At 40.7% G+C, this 23,741-nt stretch overlaps 1 protein-coding gene across 18 annotated transcripts in view; it reads right to left on the reverse strand.

The window, feature by feature from the left end:
- Window positions 1-23,741, reverse strand: part of ELAVL2 (ELAV like RNA binding protein 2) — a 112,217-nt gene that overhangs the window by 20,734 nt on the left and 67,742 nt on the right. For 14 of the 18 annotated variants that reach the window (XM_032675412.1, XM_032675418.1, XM_032675411.1 and 11 more), the window contains one exon: window positions 20,756-20,996. In XM_032675412.1, the coding sequence (XP_032531303.1) occupies window positions 20,756-20,996 (241 nt within the window). The remainder of the gene's footprint in view (window positions 1-20,755; window positions 20,997-23,741) is intronic. The other 4 variants (XM_032675419.1, XM_032675417.1, XM_032675410.1 and 1 more) reach the window with 1 other exon arrangement.

The raw sequence follows: 23,741 nt of genomic DNA on the forward strand, positions 1-23,741 counted from the left end.
GAACGGTATCTACTCCAGACACAAATACAAAATTTGTAATGGTCACAACATTTTCCAGTAAGGCTCACAGATTTTAAGTAGTTTCTCTGTTCATGTGTACTGCAGTACTTTCTCTGTTCAATGCAGAAATGGCTACATTCAGTTCAATGGAAGACTTAAAAACAAGTGAGTTCAAAATGTTCTTCAGTGTCAGAATTTGAGCCAAATCTGAAGCCAAACATTTTTACAGGTGTCATTCATACAGTACATATAGCCTCTCAGTAACAAGGAGTTTAAAGGCTTCTTTTATTACAATATTCAAAACAACTGGTAATAGTAACTGTTTATGAGTTAAATATCAGTCAAAGATGCATTATTTTCAGGTTGTTTTAGTGATGGAAATTCGGATGGCAGATGGACATAAAGCATTTTTAATTAGCTCTTAATCTCTGAACAACAGCCCATTTCTAACCATGCATTCTGTCTAAGCACTTATTAAACACTTGAGTTCAGCATAAGAGTCCTCTCAACAACTTCAAAACCTATAGTATGCCATCCCTAACAAGCATTCTCCTTTAAAAGTACTTTTAGTGCATAAGAATGCAATTAGGTATAAAATTTTAACATAGTGATAGTATACCACTTAAGAATATTACCCTTTTATTAGCACAAACCTTTTCAGAGACACACCCATACTCTTGACCATTTTTTAGAAAAATAGCTATAGAGAAGCATCCAACATATCTAATTCACAAAATGCTAATTAGAAACATTATTTTGGGTACAGAACAATATAAAAGGATAAACAGCATTATATAAAGCAAAAATGGCAATTTATTTTCAAAAAAGAACTTATGCTGTATCAAGTTCTTGTATGGTATCTGTACAGCACGTATTAAACAATGTGTAATGCAAAACCATGATGGGAAGTTGGTACTTGATTCATTATGACAAGAGAGGGCTTACTAACAAGCCCATCACCTCTGGCATCCACAGTTTTGTACCAATTATGCCTACCATGGTACCAAAGAAACACAGACACCACCACCACCCCACCCCCCAAAGCTGCCTCCATTCTTTTCTATCTCCTCCTCAGGTGAAATCAGAAGATAGGTTAATATATGCATCAACAAAGAATCCAAACCCGAAGTGGATAAAGTAGTGAGCAACTTGTTCTAGAGAACCCTGTTCTGAGCAGGAAGTTAGACTACATGATCTTCAGAAGTGCCTTCAACCTCAACAATTTCAGGCTCCTGTAACAAACCATATGGAAATATACAGAAGCATTTCTGTATTCATTTACACCTCTACCTAGATATATCTAAGTTTCTTGTCTTGGAAGTGACTTTTTCCTTATTAGTTTGATGACAGTAGAGCAATTTCTATACCTGTCACCTCCATCACTCCCACCGTCTGCAGGAACTCTTCTCAACACTGTCTCCAAAAAAGAGAGAATGTCTTTTTGTGCATGACTTATTTCAGTCTTATCCTAATATAGAAATGCTGATTTTAGGTGTTGTTATTAATCTCCTAAGGAACCCATTTAAACCACAACCTTAAAATATGTTAAATTCTAAAAGAGAAAGCTATTTCAGATAAGATGTTCCACTCATTAATTCCAAACTGAAGAGAAAGATGTGCAGAAGTTATTTCTACTACCCCTCTGTCGAGGTGATCTACTTTTCACATTAAAAACACCCAGACCACTGCAGACAACGAGCATACGCTGCTGTTATAAAGGATTTAATTAATGACCATTCTTCTGGAGACACTCTACAGTTAAGACAAACAATGACAGAAAATAGTTCTGGACTCTTTCATCTGTGCCTCTTCTGCACCAAATTCCACTCACCAAGACAGAAATCCCCTGCACAACACACACTTGTTTCCAAGTGTGTTTTCAAGTGCTATTACATGTTTAGGTATTCTGAATAGTCAGTTTAGCCTTTTGCTGATCTTCAAAATTACAGCCTACTCAACCTTAACACAGACAAGAGACTGACTACCTGAGCACATCAGCTCTTTATGCCATAACAGATTTACAAGCAGTATTAAACTTAGCTTATCCTAAACAAAGGAGTGACAAGAGTTTCTTACTTTTTTGTGAATTTGTACTTGTGCTGTTAAGAAGAACACATTCACCACCTTCAAGGGTGCTCATGTGCAGGTGAGCAATATTTCAGAAGTTACATGCTCAAACTGTCAGTTGAGATTATTCTCTTTGACAGTTCTTGTGGCTACTTCATAGACCTGTTTACAGCTGTTTCTGTAGACTTTCTACCAGATTTTATGCTTGGAACACTACAAATATTAGACAATATGGTGCAGAAAAATGCAACAGTTAACTAAATTATTATTACAACAGTCACCCAAAGTAGGAAAAGTAAAAATGATGAAAAATGCACAGGGTAATTCACAGATAATCTTATCAGAAAAGAATCACAAATAAATTCTTTTTATTCTGCCCAAGTTGTTTTGTAAACATTTACTATAAATAATGTACACAGTTGTAAAAGCCTAAAGAAAATTCTCTGCTATACAATATCCAGAAAAAGTCACAAAGAAGTGCTGTCTACAGAAAAAGAGGTCAAGTAAACTAGATGTGATAAAAGTGACACCTGTCCATTTTCAAAGTTTTGCTTTTAAAAGTAGCAGCAATTTCCCTAAAGCAGAATACAGCCATTTCAATAGAATTTCTAAACCAGTATTCTCCTGACAAAAAATAATTCAACTTCCTGAATAAAAATAATTTCACTCTAGAACTCAACTTATGTGAAAGGACTCCTCGGTTATTTCCAGCAACTGCTTCAACATATTTAAGCAGAAGTTTACAGCACATTCCTGTTGCAAAAACTCAATTTTAGAAATAAAAATCATGATGAAGACCTAGGTTGGATTACTGTAGACAAGACTCGAATAAATGACAAAAAGATCAAGAAACTTAACTGATTATTTAGCAAAATCCAAGCCAAGTCTAGTTTTACTTTAAGGTAACTCAGAAAGACTGTGGGATACAAAAAAGATGTGTCACTGCACTGTACATTTCCATGAGGTACAGTTATTTACACCATGTAGGAGAAGCACTGAATTACTGAATGCTCAAAGGAAATTATAAGACAGCTGACTTCACTTCATCACTGTTAATGACCTATGCAAAGCCTTCTCATGAACTTCGGAGGAATAAGATCTAGAGACAAGGTAATTTTTCTTATTGCCCTGTTACCACCCAATTATTCATAAAAGATAAGAGTTGGTGACATGAAAGAAAGAAAAACTAAGTCCTGGAGCTTTCTGAATACTGATGTATCTTACTACCTAGAGAAGTCCCCTGCTGAAAAAGCATTCATGCATAAAGTGCTTGGTTGCACAAAACAGCCCAGGTGTCCTGAGGCATCCCCCACTTCAGTGTTAGGAGATCAACTAGTGAAATCTGTCATGTAAGACTAGAGACTGCTCTAGATACCACAATTAATAGGACATTATTGTTTATGAGCATGAAGCGACACGTCTGGTGTTTTTCTTCTGCTGGTTACTGTAGTCTAAACATTTCCTCTGTAGTCCACTTCCACAGTGAACACAGCTCATCACTGTTCTTTGCAGAGTCTGCTGCTGTTCTCAGCATACAAAGCCCTCTCTACTTCATTATCAATTTAAAGACCGTGTATTCTGATTACAGTATGAGGCAAAATTATTTTTCTAGATTCAAATGAAGTGAGTTCTAAAAGATGGTGGTGTCTCTTTGCTACCGCCTGTCTACTGAAAGACAGTTTTAAGGGCTGGGCTGCTAGTGGTGATCACCCATCCAAGGCAGCAATTTATGCCTCAACAGGACTGAGGGTAGCACCTGTAAATAGAAATGAACAGTTGAAGGTATAGATGCATGGTAAGATGACAAGGGCTTTACTCTCCTTAGATAATCCATACACAATTACCATGTCTTAGCAGTTTATTCTTTTCAAATAATTCTTTCTGTGTCTAAGCTTCTGTTTCTCGGGTAACTCCAGAACCTATGTTCCCATGTATTTGAGTCCCTGTTTGAAAACAAAAAAACCTGTAAGACATTCCAGACTTCATTATCTATCCCCACTAAGCACACTGTGTTCTTTCCCACAAACCTCTAATAAAGATTCTACTTTTATGTTAAAAAGTTACACAGATCAAGCCATTTAGCCCAACCACATCAGGTCAACAATTCAAATATTTTCTGAACATCTGCCTGCCTGACAACTTCTCTTGCAACAATAAGTATACTTTCCAACAATAATTTCCTTCATTTTTCTCTTTGAAAGCAGTTACAACAGCCACAGCTTATTAAAGCTTTAATAGACCATAACAGCTTAATTCTTCCATTGCTGTACTGTCAAAAAACAAAAAAAGGGGGCTCAGAAAGGACAAGAGTCTTTAAATCAGACAGCTTCTTTGATGGCAAAGTTGAAGAGATCCTCTCCCTTTGACTACTATACTCATAAACCAGGAAAACACGTGATAGTAAATAAAGTGGGAATACAACACCTGAAAAGAGAAAACTTCTGTAACTAGATTGATGCAGAGGACTGTCTGTGTAGCTGCTCCCTTGTGCACTGGCCAAAGAACGGCAGCCTATGTTACAGCAGGCACTGGAGTGCTGAAATGCTGCAAAATGTTTGTTTTATGTTTTCCACCTATGAGCTATCACTCAGTTTCAGGAACAATATTCCCTAAAGCCTGTGGGCATTTCAGAACCAAGAAAAGTAAAAAATACTGTTTCAGATAGCAACAGCAAAGGTATCATCTTCAAGTGCTCTTTACTCAACGCTACAGGGCAGCAGGGTGCATAATAAGGCCAGAACGACTGAGCTGATGAGGCCCTCTACAGACAGATCAGAGCAACTTTGCGTTCACAAGCCCTGGTTCTCCTGCGGGACTTAAACCAACCCAGTACCTTAGGAAGGGACAACACAGAACAATCCAGGAGTTCCCAGAATGCACTGATGATAACTTCCTTCTCTGAATGACAGAAGAGCCATTAAGGAGACGTGCTAAGCTGGATTTTTTCTCCCAATGAGGAGGGGTTGGTGGGGAATGTCAAGCTCAAGGGCAGATTGGGCTGCAGAGACCATGAAATGGTGGAGTTTGAGATCAGTGAAGTTCAAGATCCTTTGGGCAGAGTGGAAGGTGCACAGCAAGCTCACTACCCTAGACAGGAGAACAGATTTTGGCCTCTTCTGGGATCTGCACAATAGAGTACCCTGTTTAATATTCAAGGATCACATCCTTCAAGCTCAGGAGTGATACATTCCAATAAAGAGGAAGTCAGGCAAAAATGTCAGGAGACACGTATGGATGAACAAGGAGCAAACTTGAACACAAAAAGGAAGCCTGCAGAGGGTCAAAGCAAGAACAGGTTGCCTAGGAGGAACACAGAATATTGTCCAAGTAGCCAAATTCTACGATTCTGTAAAAGTTAAAACCTGGAAAGAATTAAATCTGGCCAGGGATGTCAAGAACAAGAAAAGCTTCTACAGGTATACTGCTAACAAAAAGAAGCCTAGGGAAAATGAGGGTCCTCTCTGGAACTGAAGATGTCGAGAACAAGAAAAGCTTCTACAGGTATACTGCTAACAAAAAGAAGCCTAGGGAAAATGAGGGTCCTCTCTGGAATGAAGACCTGGTTATCAGGGATATGGGAAAGTCTGAGGTACTGGAAATTTTTTTGTCCCAGCCTTCACTGGCAAGTGCTTTAGCCACACTACCCAACTGGCAGAAGGCAAAGGCAGGGACTAGGAGAATGAAGAATCACTGACTGTAGGAAAGCAAGTTCAAGACCATCTAGGGAACCTCAAGGTGCACAAGTCCATGGGACTTAGCAGGATACACCCAAGGGTCCTAAGGGAACTGGTGGAAGAAGTGGCTAAGCTACTTTCCATAATATCTGACAAGTTGTGGCAGTCTGATGAAGTTCCCACTGACTGGAGAAGTGAAAACATAAGCTCCATTTTCAGAAAGGGAAATAATGATATGATAAAGTAGGAGAACTACAGGCTGGTCAGTCTCATCTTTGTGCCTGAGAAGATCACGAAGCAGATCCTTCTGGAAACCATGCTAAGGCAACATGGCTTCCCTAAGGGCAGATCATGCCTAACAAATCTGGAAGCCTTCTACAACAGGGTTAAAATGCTGGTGGACGAGGGAAGAGCGACTGACTTCACCTATCTGTAGTTTCACAAAAAAGTTTGATACTGTCCCACAGAACATCTTTGTCTGTAAGCTGGAGAGACATGGATTTGGTGGATAAGGAATTGGTTGGATGGTCACACTCAAAGAATCAATGGCTTAGTGTCCAAATAGAGGCCTACAACAAGTGCCAAGCAATGCTCCTCAGGGGTCAGTACCGGGACCACCACCGTTTAACTCTGTCAGCAACGCAGACCATGGGATCCTCAGCAAGTCTGCCAACAACACCAAGCTCTGTGGTACCAGTAACACGGTGGAGGCAAGGGATGCCATCCAGAGGGATCTGGACAGGCTCAAAAGGTGTGTCTGCACAAACCTCATGAAATTCAACAAGGCCAAGTGCAAGGTCCTGCACCTGGATTGGGGCAGTCCCAAGGACAAGTACAGGCTGCTCAAAGAATGGATTAAGCCCTGCCAAGAAGGATGTGGGGGTGCTGGTGGAAGTGAGGCTGGACATGACCCAGCAGCGTGCAGGTGCAGCCCAGAAAGCTAATGGTATCCTGAGCTACATCAAAAGAAGCATGAAGAGCAGGGCAAGGGAGGTGATTCTGCAGCACCTCTCCTATGAGGACAGGCTGAAAGAGATGGGTTTGTTCACCTGGAGAAGATAAGACTCTTAGGAGACCTTTGGGAGACCTTATGGCACCTTCAAGTACTTAAAGGGAGCCTAAAAGAAGGCTGGAGAGTGACATTTTACAAGGGTATGTAGTGATAGGTCAAGGGGAAACACCTTTAAACTGAAAGAGGTTGGGGTTACATAAGGTGAAAGGAAGAAATTCTTTACTGTGAGGGTGGTGAAGTGCTGGAACAGGCTGCCCCATTCCTGGAGATGTTCAAGGTCAGTCTGGATGGGGCTTTTAATAACCTGGTCTAGTGGAAGGTTTCCTTGCCTATGGAAGGGGGATTGGAACTAGATGATCTTCAAGGTCCCTTCCAACCCAAACCATTCTAAGAGAGTTCAGTTACCTGAACTCTTGAGTTTGCCTGAAAGTGCTCAAGGCTTGAAAGGCAGACAAATATGATGTTTAACCAAACAACTGTTAAATAAGTCCTTTCAAGAGTAGGCAAAATCCCTCATAGAAGCACAGTGAATTTAAGTGCCGCATTTTCAGTAGTCCTGCAATATTTTATAGCTCCTGAAAAGAATGGATATTGCTTTCTGCATAACACCATGACTGGAGAGCAGCTGATTAACATAGTAGTTTTGTTTCATGACTGATTAAAGCATCTTGGTATTCTAGATCTTCTCTGAATAATTTTTGGGCAGAAGCATCAAGTTTGATGCCAGAAATTTCTGGCCAATATTACACCAGCTCCTGGTGTCTCCTGCCATCCAGCTGGCTACTAAAATATGTGTTCTCATGATTTCTCTCTCTAAATAGCTACTGCTGAAGACAATTTTCCTACACGCATGACTAAGAAGCTTGTCCTCCCTGACAAAATCCAGAGCCAGTACTGTAGAACTTTATCTGTGCTTGAGTACACAGCTGGTACATTTCCCCTCCCCAATACTTCTGCATTGGTATGCAATGGTATTATCAGACGATCAACAGGTGTTAAAAAACCCAGCAACTTTGTACTGGAAGAGTTTCCATTGCTGCATTTCTTCCTGCAGTCAGCCACTCGCATTATTTCAACACTCACTCTCTGGTCGCACGAACCAGAACAGTCGCCTTTTGACAATGCAGCACGATGCCTTTGGAAGCTTGGGACACCCACCACACGAGGGAGTCCTTGGCTGCCATTTCCCATCAGAGCTATCAAATACCCAATGCAAGGGCTGAGCAAGCTAACTTTTGGAAGCAACCGATTACATTACGAAAGTACACAGATAATCCTGCATCTTGTCTGGAATTCTTCAACATTACTTTGAGGTCTGCAGGCGATACAGAATAGATAATTAATGATACCAGGTAATCACTTTTTCCACAAAAACAGTAAGCCAGGAGAGACATTAACTGAAGGTTACAAACAGAGACACCATGTCAAAATAGGAAATTCTCAACTCGAAAAAGCAGAGTTCAAAGTAAGAGTTGAATGAAAAGGGGTATGCTGTTGCACAAGCAAAAGAAACACCATTTGCTTATGGACACTACAGGAGGTTGAACACTGACAATCCTGCCTGTTACTGCTTCTTGTAATAATAACTGACCCAGACATGCATGCTTTCTTAAAAACTAACTTGTCATATTACAATTAGAAGCTCCTTACCACTACAAGGTGAAAAAAATACCACAAAAATTGCCAAATCAAGTACTTTTTTTAAAGCTAGCCTTTTTCATTTTTTTTTCATGGCTAGGCTTTGCGAATGAAGATTTTGGGGAGGGCTCTACCTACATTTGTTACAAGCATGCTGGTGGCTAAAAAGGCCAATACGAGATAGACAAGTCTGGTTGCAAAAGGCACAGCAGAAAGACTCCTTAGGTGAAATATTTTGCAAGGCACGATTCTTTCTGTGTTGTCTTTTCTCCTCAAGAGTGATCCTGTGTGTGTTCTCAAAAGAAGCAGCAGCGTTACAGATGGTGTGTCTCCACCTCCCAGTCAGAGGCCAGAACAGACCAGGGATGAAGATCGATATGGCCAAGGCTGAGATGTTATTTCAGGGAGTCCTTGTATCTGCTCTCTTGCAGCAGTCAGTGGTAAGTTCACCATAAAGCAAGATCTTAGGGAGGCGGTGGTTGGTCCTTCATCCTGGAGATGTGCCCTGCCCATCGCAGCTGTGTTCTCAGTAACATGGCCTCAATGCTTGTGACTGCTGCTTGTTCTAGAACAGACGTATTAGTCACATAATCTGACCAGTGGATGTTTAGGATTGTACGGAGGCAGCATTGATGGAAGCGTTCGAGGAGTTGCAGGTGGTGGCGGTAGATGACCCATGATTCAGATCCATATAAAAGAGTAGACAGTACTATGGGTCTGTAAACACTGATCTTGGTACTCTTCTCCAAGTGTTTATTTCACCAAACTCTTTTATGAAGCTTTCCGAAGGCACTGTATGCCTTTGCTAACCTCTTGTCTATCTCTCCATCAATTTTACCATCTGAGGAGATGGGGTTACCTAGGTAATTAAACTGCTGGACTGATTTGAGCTCTGATTTGCCAGTGGTGATATGGGGTTGTTGGAAGACTTCCTGAGGTGCGGGTTGATAGAGAACTTCTGTCTTCTTTAAACTGACTTCCAGCCCAAAGAGCTCAGCAGCATCTGCAAAGCAGGATGTTAAACGCTGCAGGGCTGCTTCTGTGTGGGCGACAAGGGCGGCGTCATCAGCATAAAGCAGCTCCCGGACAAGATGGTTTAAGGTCTTGGTGTGGGCCTTCAGTTGCCTTAGGTTGAAAAGGCTTCCATCAGTACAATACTGAATGTAGATAGTGTCCTGATCATCAAGGCCTTTTGGAGCATCATGCTGAAAAAGACTGAATAGGGTTGGTGCAAGAACGCAGCCTTGTTTCACACCATTCTTTATTAGAAAGGGCTCAGAAAGTGCATTGCCATATCTGACTTGGCTGTGCCAATCCTCATGGAGTGAGATGATCATTTTACGGAACTTGGGGGGACATCCTAAACGTTCCAAAATCTGCCACAGACCTTTTCTGCTCATGGTATCGAAAGCCTTGGTGAGATCAACAAAGGTTACACAGAGACCTTTGTTCTGTTCCCTACACTTCTCTTGCAGCTGCTGAGAGCAAACACCATGTCTGTGGTACTGCTGTTGGCTCTGAAACCACATTGGCTTTCAGGTAGAATTCCTTCTGCTATAGTGGGTATTAGTCTGTTCAAGAGTATTCTTGCCAGGATTTTGCCTGCAACGGAGAGCAGAATAATACCACGGTAATTTGAACAGTCTGACTTAACTCCTTCCTTCTTATACAAAGTGATGATGGCTGCAACACCAAGGTCCGATGGTAGTTTGCCGAGTTCCCAACAGCGCACCGCAAACTTGTGAAATTTAGCACGGAGTGCTTGGCCCCCACATTTCCAGACTTCAGGTGGAATTCCATCACTCCCAGCTGCCTTGCCGATTTTCACCTGCTGTATGGCCTTAAGAGTTTCTCCCAAAGTGGGGGCAATATCCGATTCATTCTTCACCGGTTGTTGTGGGATGGACTGAATTGCTGAGTCTTGGACTACAGGGTTGGTACTGAAGAGAGTCTGAAAGTGTTCAGACCATCGATTCAGAATGGAGGTTTTATCTGTTAGAAGTGTTTGACCATCAGCGCTGAGTAGGGGGCTTTGGACCTGGTATGTAGGCTGTTTTCAGGGCCTCATAGAATCCTCTGTGATCACCTGTATCTGCGCATAATTGAGTTTTTTCAGCTAGATCGATCCACCACTTGTTCTGGATGTCACGGAGTCTCTGCTGGAGCCTGCTGCATGCAAGACGAAAAGCTGTTTTTCTTATGTGACAGGATGGCAGTACAAGGTGTGCTTGGTGAGTGGATCTCTTCTTCCTCAACAATTCCTGGATCTCTTGATTGTTTTCATCAAACCAGTCCTTGTTCTTCTCAAAGGAGAACCCCAAGGATTCTTCAGAGGACTGCAGGATGCTGTTTTTAATACAGTGCCAAAGTGTTTCAGGAGAGGGATCTATAGAATGAATCTATAGAATGACTTTCGAAGGGTCAGATATAAAGTTAGCTTTACCCTTTAATTTTTACCACAATTAGTAGTAACGTGTTTTAGGTACCTAGAGTTTTGTCTTTTACAGTCAATTGTCAGGAATACAGCCAGCAGTGTTAAATATTCTGCCCTGCTGTAACAACCAGTCACCTTAAATAGCCAAGTGGACATTAAGCACTTTGTTCTACTGCTGGGGTGTTTCAAAACCTGAAGTAATTTGTTCATCCAAGTATAAAAGTGGTGTAAAGCCTTGTTGTGGTTTAAACCCAGCTGGCAAGTAAACAATAAGCAGTCACTCACTCACCCTGACATGGGGAGGAGAATAAAAAAAAAACCAACTTGTAAGTGAAGAACAGTTTAATAACTGAAACAAAGTAAAATATAATACCAATATTAATGGCACTAAAGGAAAAAGGAGATAAACCCCGAGAAAAATAAGTGATGGATAACACAATTGCTGGCTGATGCCAAATCCTGTCCCCTAAACGTGATCGGCCCCCACTCCAGGTAGCTCCTCCAATTTATATTCTGCACATGAGGTTCTGTGGTGTGAAATATCCCTTTGGCTGGTTCAGGTCCCCTATCCCGGTTATGTTTCCAACACCTGCTCACTGGCAGAGCAAGAGACTGAACCGTCCTTGACTCAGGGTAAGCACTGCTCTGCAAAAGCGAAAACATCAGTATGCTATCAACGTTATTCTCATACTGATTCCAAAACACAGCGCTCTAACACCCAGTGAGAAAAATGAATTCTTTTCCAGCTGAAACCAGAACATACTTGAACATAAATTCTTTTCCCAAACTTCACAGTAACATATACTATTTTGTGGGAGTTGTTTTGTTTCTTTCAGACTCTATTTGCCACTTAATCTCAGAGCTTTGAAAGATTTCTTGAAACATGCTATGATCCCAAGTTTGAAAAATATTTCCCCCTTCTAGGGAACATTTTTCAGAAGCTAACTTCCAGTATTGCTTTGTAAGGTGGTTTTTTTTTCTGGTCCTTAGTGATGATTGAAAAACAGTAACAAGGTGATAAATTGTACTCAAAACATCCTTTCTTTCCCTCACATAAGTCTTAACTGTCAACTCAAAAAGTCAGTCCTGCCACATTTGTCTGAAGGGACCATCCTTCCAATTTTAACAGCTCTAATTAACAAACAAGAACAACTACTAATCTGCAAGACTGAGTAGCAAGAAAAAAACATTTGGCCTTGCAATTGGTAAATACATACAAGAAAAGAATATCCTGAGTAAAGCTGAAGTTTTCATTACTTGAAACTCAAGTATGTCTCCACAAGTTAATTCTTACACAAACACAGCAAAATTTTTTGGTAAGGCATTTTTTTTTTTTAATTTTAAAACGGGGTGGGGAGGAGGGGGGAAGTGGGATAATCACTGCATCTTGCTATAGATGCAAAACTTCATTTACCATTATGCAGCATTATTAGGCTTCAAGTGCATTTCAAAAAGGGCTTTGGTTTAACCTGCATGAAGCCACAGGTACTAGAAAGACCAGAAGAAAGCTAGCAACTTTTACCTTCAATAGCTCCAAAAAGTCCAAAGACAGGAAAGAAATTCAGATTACAAATATCTTTCTGTTTTATTCAGTTCTACCAAATGTCTCAAGTAAGAAAGAAAAGGTAGCTACACAGTAACTGAAACAGCTGGTCAATAGTGTAGAAATCTTGAAGTTAACATGGCTGTGCCTTTGATAACTGTTGTACATTTACAGAAACTGTTAAAGGTATAAAACGAAATGCAGGATCTAAGCCCTATCAGATATTTTCTTTTTATTGTAGATTAAAGCATCAGGTCACTAAAACCAGAAGTTTGCATATTCTGCTTCTTTCTGTTGCATTCTACAGCCTTCTAGCTACTTCTACTCTGACTTGGTATACTCCAGGAAGACAAAAATTCCATAGACAATAGTATAATAAATCCTTTTCTGCAGTTGTGTACAGAAAACCATAATGGCAATCTGGCAAATTTTCATTGTAATTGACAGTTGAAGTGTACCGTGATAGAAGAAAATAAGATGTGTGTATATATATATATATATGTATATATATATATATATATATAATAGAAAATAAATACATGAAGCTAAAGAAAGTTCCTTGTATGTATGTTAAGGTCTTGCTTCTGTAACTCAATATACTGGCTGCATCAACACATAATGGACCAACCATGAACCCAGTAAATCATCTGCGCCTTGAGGTCTTACCACTTACCACTCAGCCTGTGCAGGCTGAAAGGAAGTATCTACTTTCTGTCCAGCCCTTATACTTCACATGACATCCTTGGAGTGAAAGGGCTTCAGGGTGTGCAGGTGTACCCATATCGAGGTAGACTTCACTGAATCATGCCTTCATTATTATAAATACTTTGCTCTAATCTCAGAGCACAGTTACCCTGAAAGGCACTTACACTGTAAAAACTTCAGATCACTGTAAGTCTCTAACACACACTAGCTTCCACTAGAATTAACATTTATTCAAACAGTTGGCCTAAAATCACTATGACATAACAGCAATACATACCTACAAAAACATATGAAAAGGTGAGCAGTGATAAGATATGCCAGACAGGCAGCCAGGTGATTCCCAATGTGGAAGCAAAGAGCACTACCTTTGCTAAGAACACACAAGCTACTCCCCATCACTATAGGATTAATGCCAGTTTTCAAGACCGAAGGTTTTCACGGGCTTTTTGGAAGTTATTGGAACCACTGACAAGAGTGAATCTGTTTGCAGAGAAGTGCAAGAGAATGTGTATCACAATAATCCCCATTAAAAAGCACAGTGCTTGGGGTAAAGTAAAGTGATTTAATGAAGATCTTCTGATTCACTACATTCAGAAAGGTCCCTAACCGTATTCAGTCATAGAAAAAGAGTTCCATTATTAAACCATTAAGTCTCTGCTTATGCTGTACCTTGAGATCAGCCCATTAACTCCGCTTAATATACATATGAACAATCATTTTACAAATAACTTGCATCCGTGATGTTGGCAGTAAGAACGAATCCCTGGAAGCAAGCATGCAGGTTTAGTCAAACAGGACTTTTCTACCTTTTTTACTTGTAAAAACAAAGCCTGATAAATAAACTTCTGAAAGGTCAAAACAGTGTTTTGCCTGCAGAACAGTGAAAAGCATGTGTAAGTGCAAAGACAATCAGGTGCTATCTTGCATAACACAAGATGAAACAATTTTCTTAATCCTCACCTGTTTCTATGACTCATTTCCAGGAGACATGCAAAGTGCAATAAATCACGCAGTTTGCTATGTAAAGGCACAGTAAATGCCCCTAAATCCTTTTCAATAACATTAAACAGCAATACGCAGAATCAGAGAAAAGTAACTACAGGATACAGTCTCACGGAATCTTCACAGAATCATGGAATGGCCAGGGTTGGAAGGGATCTTAAAGAACATTTAATTCCAATCTCCCTTAATAGATATAAGACTATTAGCAGGGCTCTGGATCCGCACATAAGGCTTGTTTGAAACCTAACTCCTTCAGGACTGTTCCTGCAGTCCAAACAGGACAGTACTTTAACCACCCAAGATGGTTAAGTAGACCAACACTCTTGCTGCACTCTTCTCCAACAAGCACACAAAATTCCAAATTATTTATTAACTTTGTGCTACAGCACACCAAGTCCCTAGCCCATATCAGAGACTGCATTTTAACATCTGCAGAGTTGAAAACATGTACTATCTTGAAAATTAAGAAGGTGATGTTAAGAACAATTCTTTCATGCCCCCCCCGAAAAGCTATGCTTCAAGGTCTTAAAGGAAGTCGCTCCAGAGAAGAGATCAAACAGTCACTATATATAAATACTGCCTCCAATGCCACTTGGTTTTATCGTTGATTTTAGTCAAGTTCTGCACAAGGCATTCTGCTGGCAAGACACAGTTTGCCAAGCAACACTTTTTGTCCACATCCCTGTTCTATTGTCAGGCCGACAAAACTCATTCCTTTCTCAGAACACACCACTTAGCAGCTGTTAGCAAGTACCCCTGCATCTCACAGACTCTATACACCAAAAAGAGCAGGCAGCTTCAGCTAGCTCCTCCTTTAGCTGCCAAATTATTCTCCCACCCAACTGCATTCAAAACCTTGCAAAAACATCTCATGGATTAGAGTGCTAGAGGACTGAAAATATCGAACACACTGGAGTAACCGCTGGGGTGTTCCACAAGACTAGCAAAGCTCTTTTGCCAAGTGACAAAAGTTGCAGCACTCCGTTCATTCATGCGGTCCTCCCTGTATTAGGCACTTCTACTATACAAGCAAATACCTGAAATTCCAGCTACTCACTGCCCTACCATCCTCAAAATTTTCTTTTTTCTTTCTTTGTCATGGGACTTCTTAAAACTTTCTACATTCCAAATAAAGTAACTTGGAAGACTAAGCCGCTTCACAGATATGTCGTGGTTTTTTTCTCCTCTAGCTTCCTCTGGGACATAAAGAAAAAGGAAAATGACCTGCCAAGTTTGTGTCCTACCTTAAGGCAGCAAAACGTCTCAGATTAAAAGTCTCAGTTTAAGGCATAAGTATATGACCATACTTTTCGCCCATATTCCTGAAAGGCTAGTTTAAATACCCTAGAACTAGTCTTGCAATAAGGTAAGTAAAATATTTCGGGTTCGAGAGAAAGCTAACACTGCTCTAAGTAACAGTGACAAGAGACTTGAAAGAAACTGCCAGCCTAGCATAGGTTTCCAACAGCTCTGCTCTTGCCAGATAGTAACATTTACACTAGTATGACAGAGGTAGAGAACACTACATAGGTTAATAATTTTCATATATTCTAGATTCAAGCAGCCAGTCAAACAACACACTTCATATTGCTTCCACTCAGGACACAAATAGCTTTCCCTTGATCACCAAGAGATTGCTGTAAAAGTCACAGCTAGCATAAGGGCCATCATTGTTTCACCCATGCTCTGCTGAAACAGGGCACCTAACCTACAGAAAGAAAAATCCTTTTCCCACTCATGGTCTCAGCTGTTTGGGTAGACTGTAATTCAGCACTGTCTCAAGTGTTTCCTCAGTTTCTCTGCACTGCAGGAGAGTGCTCCATAACCAAGTATCTGACAGCACAGATACTACAACACAGTCTCCTAACACTGCACTGACTACATATATATACATGGTATACACTAAATTATGACCAATGTTACCATGGTGAACAACATAAGCATGCTTTGATGACATCATGTCCAACTCCATACATTTTTTTTTCCTATTTTTGTGACCAACCCAGAATCCTTTGCATTTATTACCACACTACTTCAATGAAAACAGAATATGCAAGAGAAATTTCCATGTTAACAACTGAAGCTCTCCATACAAACTTCAGTTGCAAACATAAGTACAATCTTCTGGAAGTACTCAACTTCCAGGCAGTTTTTTAAACTACAGTTCTAGACACCTGTTCAATTGTGTGTTGCTTTTTATATCTGCTTTATATGCAGAACAGGTATGAAACAACACTTCAAAGGATCTGAAAAATAATTTTCAGAGGGTAAGAAGAAATCCGCAAAATTAAATAAGGTACACCTGTTTCCATAAGACTAAAGCTGACAGGACAGGACACAGAAACATGAGCCTTCCTCTACACAACTGTCCCTCACAGTGTACTGGAGACTAGACTACAATACTCTAGACTGTAAAAGTCTATGAAATTTTTTAAGGGTCACATAGTAAGATCTGAAGAATTGTACTCTGTGAGGCTGTAATGCTGACCATAAAGAAACCCTACCACATGACAGATAGTTGCCAGTCACAGTCCAAGCAGGAGCACAGATATTTTGGGAAAAGATGTGTAAGAGGATCAGGCTTTCAACCAATATGTAAGCTTCACAGTAAGGCAGTTGGATCAAGTTTGAAAGAAATGCCCACATAACGGTGATTAACAACAATGTCCTGAAGTAGATTTACTCTATCTTCAGTCAGAGATGGTTGAAATTTTGGCAGCAAGAAGTGATACAAAAAGAAGCCTTCAGATGTGGAGTACCTGTCTCCTCGCGCTAAATGGCACAGTCTAGTACCACAGCTTCACGACCACACAAGTCTACAGATGTGCTACACTGTTCTTGGCTAGGTCTCTAAATACATCCTGCCTCATTTTCTAGACAGAATGAGCTAGCATGCTGAACTGCAAATGAAATACACATATAAGCATTATTACTAGTTGAAACACAGTCAAAGAGAAAAGAAAACCAAACCTATAAATAAAAAGGTTCTCTTTTAGATCAAATAAGTTACGAATTTTATGAGCATATGATTATTTTGAGAACAGTACAGGAGTTCTGTTCTAAGCCAAGAAAACTAAGACACTTCCCCAGATTTAAGTCACCAAATGCTTTCTGAAACTAGAGTCTGAATTCCACAAGTTTCAGTTTAGCTAACAACTCCACAAACACTACTGGGCGAATGACAAAGAAGCAAATATCTGAAAACATGGAAATTATTCCACAATATGAAAATTATGCATTTATCTTCCACATGTACAACTGAACATGCACTAAAGGCAGTGGGAGCTAAAAAAAAACAAACAAACTTCGTGTTCTTTTATAAGGATACCACATTCATCACATTTTTACCTATATTCAAGTTTCAGAAAAGAAGGCCTACAAAATGCAGTTTGTCATACTAAGGTAACTATTAAGTGGTAATTATTACTGTCTCGTATTTTGTCAAAGCTACTAAATCCATCTGTCTCATGCTAATGGAAAGCTTGTGCTTTCAGGTGCTTGCACAAGGGCAGTTCAGGTAACTGAATTTCAACTCACTTTACTCTCTTCCCTAATTAATTTTAGAGTCTTTTTAGCTTATTTTTTATAATTACACATGGATGCTTAACATTAGATTATGTAAAATGTTATCATTTATGTTGCCAGTGGGATTATCAAGTGAAGAGACCCTTGTTCAGCACCCTTTAAAATCTTCATTAATATCAATGTTTCATTTACCTTCAGTAAAACAACAAAACAGTTATTTTAATTCTTAATGATAGCACTTTCAGTGTTTTTCTTTTAATAGAGAAAGTAAATTCCACCTCAACTGCTAGTGTTGCCCCAACAGCAAGTTGTGCCCATGAGGTGCACGCTTCAAGATGACCAGCAGGAACCTTCTGAGGTCAGCTTTTTCTCCCCTACCCCCTTCACAAGTAAACCCTTAGCTAAAAATCAATAAGGGACACGAACTTTACGTTGGCAGTACACTGAAAGGAACTATAACCATTGGTTGACACAACTAAGATGTTCTAACAAATTGTACTCCGTGGAAAAAGCATTACTGAAACTACTGGAATTGCCTTTTATAAACAGGACTTCAGACTGCTCACACGAAATTAGTAAATGAACTCCAAGGTGCCTTCTTTGCCTCAACTAGGTCTTCCAGATGCAGGAAGGGCTTCAAGCTCAACTCAACTCAATCCTAAAGTGTGCAGACAGCTTTAAGTAACTGGGGCACTTCCACCTCTAGTGAGAGTTGCCCCTACCCACGGCAGGGGGCTGCAATCAGATGCTCATTAAGGTCCCTTCCAACCCAAAACATTCTGTGATTCTATGATAATGCAGTCTTAAATGCACTCCAGTGTTGCAGATGTAACCACAGAGTGAGTATTCATTAATAGGGTGGGAAAAAGTTTGGTTCAAATTCACAGGATGCTTTAATGAGATGACAGTAACTGGCCTTTGACTCCTCTAAATTTCACCACATAGAACTGGTGATCCAGTTAACCACGGCAGGAGTAACTGACTCTCAGGACAGGACCGTGGCTGCTAACTGGGCATAGCTGCAGAGATCACAGTTCCACATGGTCCCACCAGGTGCCCTTTTCGGTAACCAAGTTGATCTCTGCCCCAGTGATCAGTGGGCTGTGCTTTCTTCTTCCCTATTGTTGGCCCTGCTCACAAGTGACAGTCCCCAAAAAGTAAAACAGTCTCTGAAAACAAGCTTGCAGGATGGTCTACACCAAGGCCAGCAGTGGACTGGCTGCTGTGTGCTGCCACCAGCAAACTCCACTCTGTCTGCACACTAGTAGGCCTGGGGTGGTGGAGACAAGCCCTACCAGACCTTGGTGATGCTGCCAGCATAAAAATGTATATCAACTTCTATGCGCCCCTAAATTTCTCATCATTTAAAGGTACTCAAAAAGTATCTAGTTCTCATGGCAGTTCATTTAAGGAGGAAAAAAACTTCTGCTTTAACATAGGAATCAAACCAATAAAATTCTGAAATTCATGCCAAATCTTTTTCTTCACAGAAACCTGGTTACAACCCCTGTTCTGAATTTAGAAGAAAAAAAATTTGCTTTTCAAGAACTCTGTAAAAGACCTGAAAATGAGTAAGAACAGGACTGAAGCTATAGAGTTTTCTCCTCAGCATCCACAAACAAAAGGTAATCTTGCTCCAGGCTACTTAAATCAGAAGTATTGCTCCCAAGGCAGTTATAAGGTAAGACACCATATTTCTTAATCTCACTTATAATATTAAAGCCTTTTGGAACAAGACCGATGCAGTATTTTTCCTGGCAGCTGAAAGTATGGCTCAAAGATGAGGAGCTGCTTTCTGATAAAGTAATAAAACCAGCTCAATCTCCAATAGTTCCAGTTCTGGAGTTCTCAGCTACTGAGAATGTCATTTCCACGAAGTTTTCCTGTGAATTCAGGATCTTTCTTAGGCATCATTTCATGCTATACAGAAAATATCCTGCCTTAATACAAGAGGTCTACAATTACGTCTTGCTCAATTCCCAGATAAGGACTCCTTTGAAATTATGCACCAGCCATGTGCACTTCTAGCATACAAAACATCAAAACCATAATATAAGGACAGGGCAATTTGGCCATTTATCATTAAGACCTTGAGACTCAGTTCTTTGGGCCTGCAAGAGCCTCTTAATTGGGAGAAGCAAGTTTAATAAGGAATGCTAAATATGTGAACTGAGATCTGCAAACACTTTGAACAGCCATCCCACCAGCTGATGAAGTATCTGTTACAACCTTCCACTCCCAGAACAAAAGGTCAGGAAACAAGTAAAGGACCTTTTGCTTAAAAGCACTGAAGTCATGACCTATAAAGAAAACAGGCTTGTTTTCTGCATCAACCAGCCCCCACCTGAAAACAGAAGGTTGTAGCATCAGCCCAGCCTAGTTTCTCTGGCATTCCCTAAAACATTCAGCATTCTTCACACTGAAGAGCAGAGATTGGTTTGAGGCTTTGTCAACCCAGAAGGACTAAAAAGCAGCGATTTCAGTATCCCAGACTACCACACTGAAGTAGGATATTTTAAAGATTTACCCATTCCACTACCTGACATTTTAGGAACAAATCAGTAAGAAGCACTGGTCATAGAGAGCTGAAGGGGAGGCAAAGCCACCTTCATCCAACAGCACAGAAGTCAGAGACAATTCAATTAGAAGGAAGTCAAAGAGCATATATTGATTCAACTGCACATTCTAAAGAGTTTGTTGAAGTGCTGCAATGCAAAATCAGCTTTACCTACCAACTAAGGTAATCTGCCCTTTCTCTAAGGTACAAGTTTCATTACCTGCATCCCTGAAAAAGGAAGCTTTGCATCAGCTAGGGCTAAAATCTAACTCCAATGAAGTTGAATTAAAACTCAAGGAAACCTTGGATAAAAATCTGCTTTTCCACATCTGAGTCATCTTTCCAAAGGCTCAAAAGCTCAGCTTCAAGTGTCCTGTTAGCATTTATAGCACTTACACAAACCTGGATGAAATGCAAATACATCCTCTTAATTTTGGTGTATATGATTAAAAAATTAATCTTAAGTCCTTCTGACTAGCAATATCAGCATTGGTTTCTTCTGCCTTTATTCCATGACTTAAGAGAATTGTAAAACACCATTTGACAGTTCACTGCCTGGAAAAATGAAAAGATTCTGAAAACTCCAAAACCAACATACCTGTTATTTTGTCCCTGACAAGCTTGCAGGATTCTATCTCCCCAATGCTGCCAAACAGGCTCTTCAGTTCCTCTTGTGTCATGTTTTGTGGAAGGTAGTTGACTATTAAATTGGTCTTGCTGTCTTCTGTGTTCCCAGAATCAACTGGTGATGAGCAATTGTTTATGGTGGTTGAACCATGGGCTGTGTTATTACAAGTTGGTCCGTTAGACAGCTGTGTTTCCATGGCAGCAATTACCTGCTGAAAAACACAGAAAACAAGAAGCATCAAACCTCCTACCTTACTATACAGTAGGAGAGTCTAGACAGCAATATAAGACCTACCACTATGCAGAAACGGTTCTGCCAAGGCCATACAATGCCTATACACGCAAAAAACCCTCCCCACCAATACAGAAGGATGTTAAGTGTTAGTCAAGGCAATACTTTAAAAACTTGCCGGCAAATGAAGTGTATCTTCTAGAAGCTCACTCAGTGACACCAACACTCAAAGCTTAAGTATCTATCCTCTGCCAGTCCCTGTATTTAAGGGCATTATAGCCTTTCTATTATAGAAGTTACCAAGCAGAATTGGCCTGTTGCAAGGGTAATCATTTCTATAAACTTACAACTGGTTACTGAAACAACATGAAATGCAGCTTTTAAGGTGGTAGTATCTGACTATTTTCAGAAACGTGGGTATTAACTGCATCCTGAGTATAAGTCTCATAAGCAATAACAGAAATCAAGATTAGTACTTTAAAGAGATACCTAGAGGATACATAAACATGCTGGAATGAAAAACATACTCTTTCTTGTCAACATCTACGTCAAACTTCTGTTACCACAGGTTGGAATTAGGTTTCTAAATGCTTATTTGACTAAACTGACAATTCCTGGTTCTCAGTTCTTCCCTCCCTTGAACTCTGAAAACATGTAAATTTGAATCTTTTACTTTTAGACATCAGAATAAGGGAGTGATCACCACTCCAAGAACTGCTCTATGCCTTGGAAGAACATAGAACAGATCTTCCTAGAAGCTATGCTAAGACATAGGGAGAATGAGGAAGTAACTGGAGATGGCCAGCACAGCTTCACCAAGCACAAGTCCTGCCTGACCAACCAAGAGGCCTTTTATGATGTAGTCACTGCATCAGTGGACAAGGGAAGGGCTACAAATGTCCATCATCTATATGGACTTCTGTAAAGCCTTTGACGCAGGCTTTGCACCCCACAACATCCTGATCTCTAAAGTGGAGGTAACTGATGGGTGGACTGTTAGATGGAGAAGAAAGTGGTTGGATAGTTGCATCCAGAGGATACTGGTAAATGGCTCAGTCTCGATGGACATCAGTGACAAGTGGTGTCCTTCAGGGGTCCACACCAGAACCAGTCTCATTCAATGTCTTCACCAATAACACAGACAAAGTGATCAAGGGCACCCTCAGCAAGCTTGCAGATGACATCAACCTAAGTGGTGCAGCTGCCACACTTGAAGGATGGGATGTCATCCAGCAGGATGTGGTCAAGCTGGAAAACTGGGCCCATGGTAATATCAGGTTCAGCAAGGTCAAGTGCAAGGTGCTGCAGTGGGGTCAGGGCAACTCCGAGTATCAATACAGGTTGGGGGATAAACAGATCAAAAGTAGCCCTGCCAAGAAGGACTTGGGGGTGCTGGTGGATAAGGCTGGATACGATCCAACAATGTGCACTTGCAGCTCAGGAAGTGTGTTCTTGGCTCCATCAAAAGAATCATGGCCAGCAGGTCAAGTGAGGGGATTCTGCTCTTCTACTCCACTCTGGTGAGACCCCACTTTGAGTGCTGAATGTAGCTCTAGGGTCCTCAGTCAACAGCACAGGAAGGACATCGACCTGTTGGAGCAAGTCCAGAGGAGGCCACCAAGGTGATCAGAAGGATGGAGTACCTCTCCTACAAGCAAAGGTTGAGAGAATGGGGGTTGTTCAGCCCAGAGAAGAGAAGGCTTCCAGGTGACCTTACTGTGGCCTTCCAGTACCTAAAGGGAGTCTGCAAGAAACATGGAGAGGGACTTCTACAAGGTCCTGTAGTGACAGGACAAGGGGAAATGGCTTCAAACTGTAACAGAGTAGGTTTAGACTAGATATTAGGGAGAAATTCTTTACTGTGACAGTGGTGAGGCACTGGCACAGGCTGCCCAGAGAGGTTGTGGATGCCCTGTCCCTGCAAGTGTTTACAGTCGGGTTGGATGGGGCTTTGACCAACCTGGTCTGGTGGAAGGTGTCTCTACTCATGGCAAAGTGCATTAGAGCTAGATGATCTTTAGAGTACCTTTCAACTCACACCATTCTATGATTCTGTGTCTCACCCCAAAGTAACTGACATATGATTGAAAGATGCAGCAGAAGTAATTTGGAGGACTGTACTTGTACACAAGTATTTGTCACCAGCTGCCACATATACAAAACGCTCTCCGACATCCCAGTCAGTGACTGAATGGCAACAGTTGGTAAATACAGTGGATTTTTAAAGGCAGCCTAATATCCAAGATTTGGGCAGCCTACCCTATTTGAGACCAACTATTCAGGGACAACATTCAAGAGAAAATTACTAAGTTAATTCTCCAGTGACACACATTTCAATACAGAAGCAAGACTTAGCAAGAACTTTACTAAAGAAATCCATCAATCACTGAAATCCAACCTCATAATTAAGTGCAGGGAGGAGTTCTCACACAAAAGCCTCCTGTAAAATCACAGTGTAGCATCAGGACCTCTGAAGATTCTGCACTAACAGTCAGGTTTAAAGCACAATATGCAGTCAATGCATACCCAAAGAGCTGATTAGGTCAACTGTGCTCAGGGAGTGCATAATTTAACTTCCTAAAAATATGAGAGGGGGTAAAAGTTGAGTTTCTAAAAGTACATTTCAGACATTACCAGGAACACATTTCTATGTTCTGCATACAGAAGTATTTTACAAGAGGTTACTTCAACACAATGCAAAAAAGGGATGCATTTGCTAAGAACA

This window comes from Chiroxiphia lanceolata, chromosome Z (assembly GCF_009829145.1).
Source record: "Chiroxiphia lanceolata isolate bChiLan1 chromosome Z, bChiLan1.pri, whole genome shotgun sequence".
NCBI lineage: Eukaryota > Metazoa > Chordata > Aves > Passeriformes > Pipridae > Chiroxiphia > Chiroxiphia lanceolata.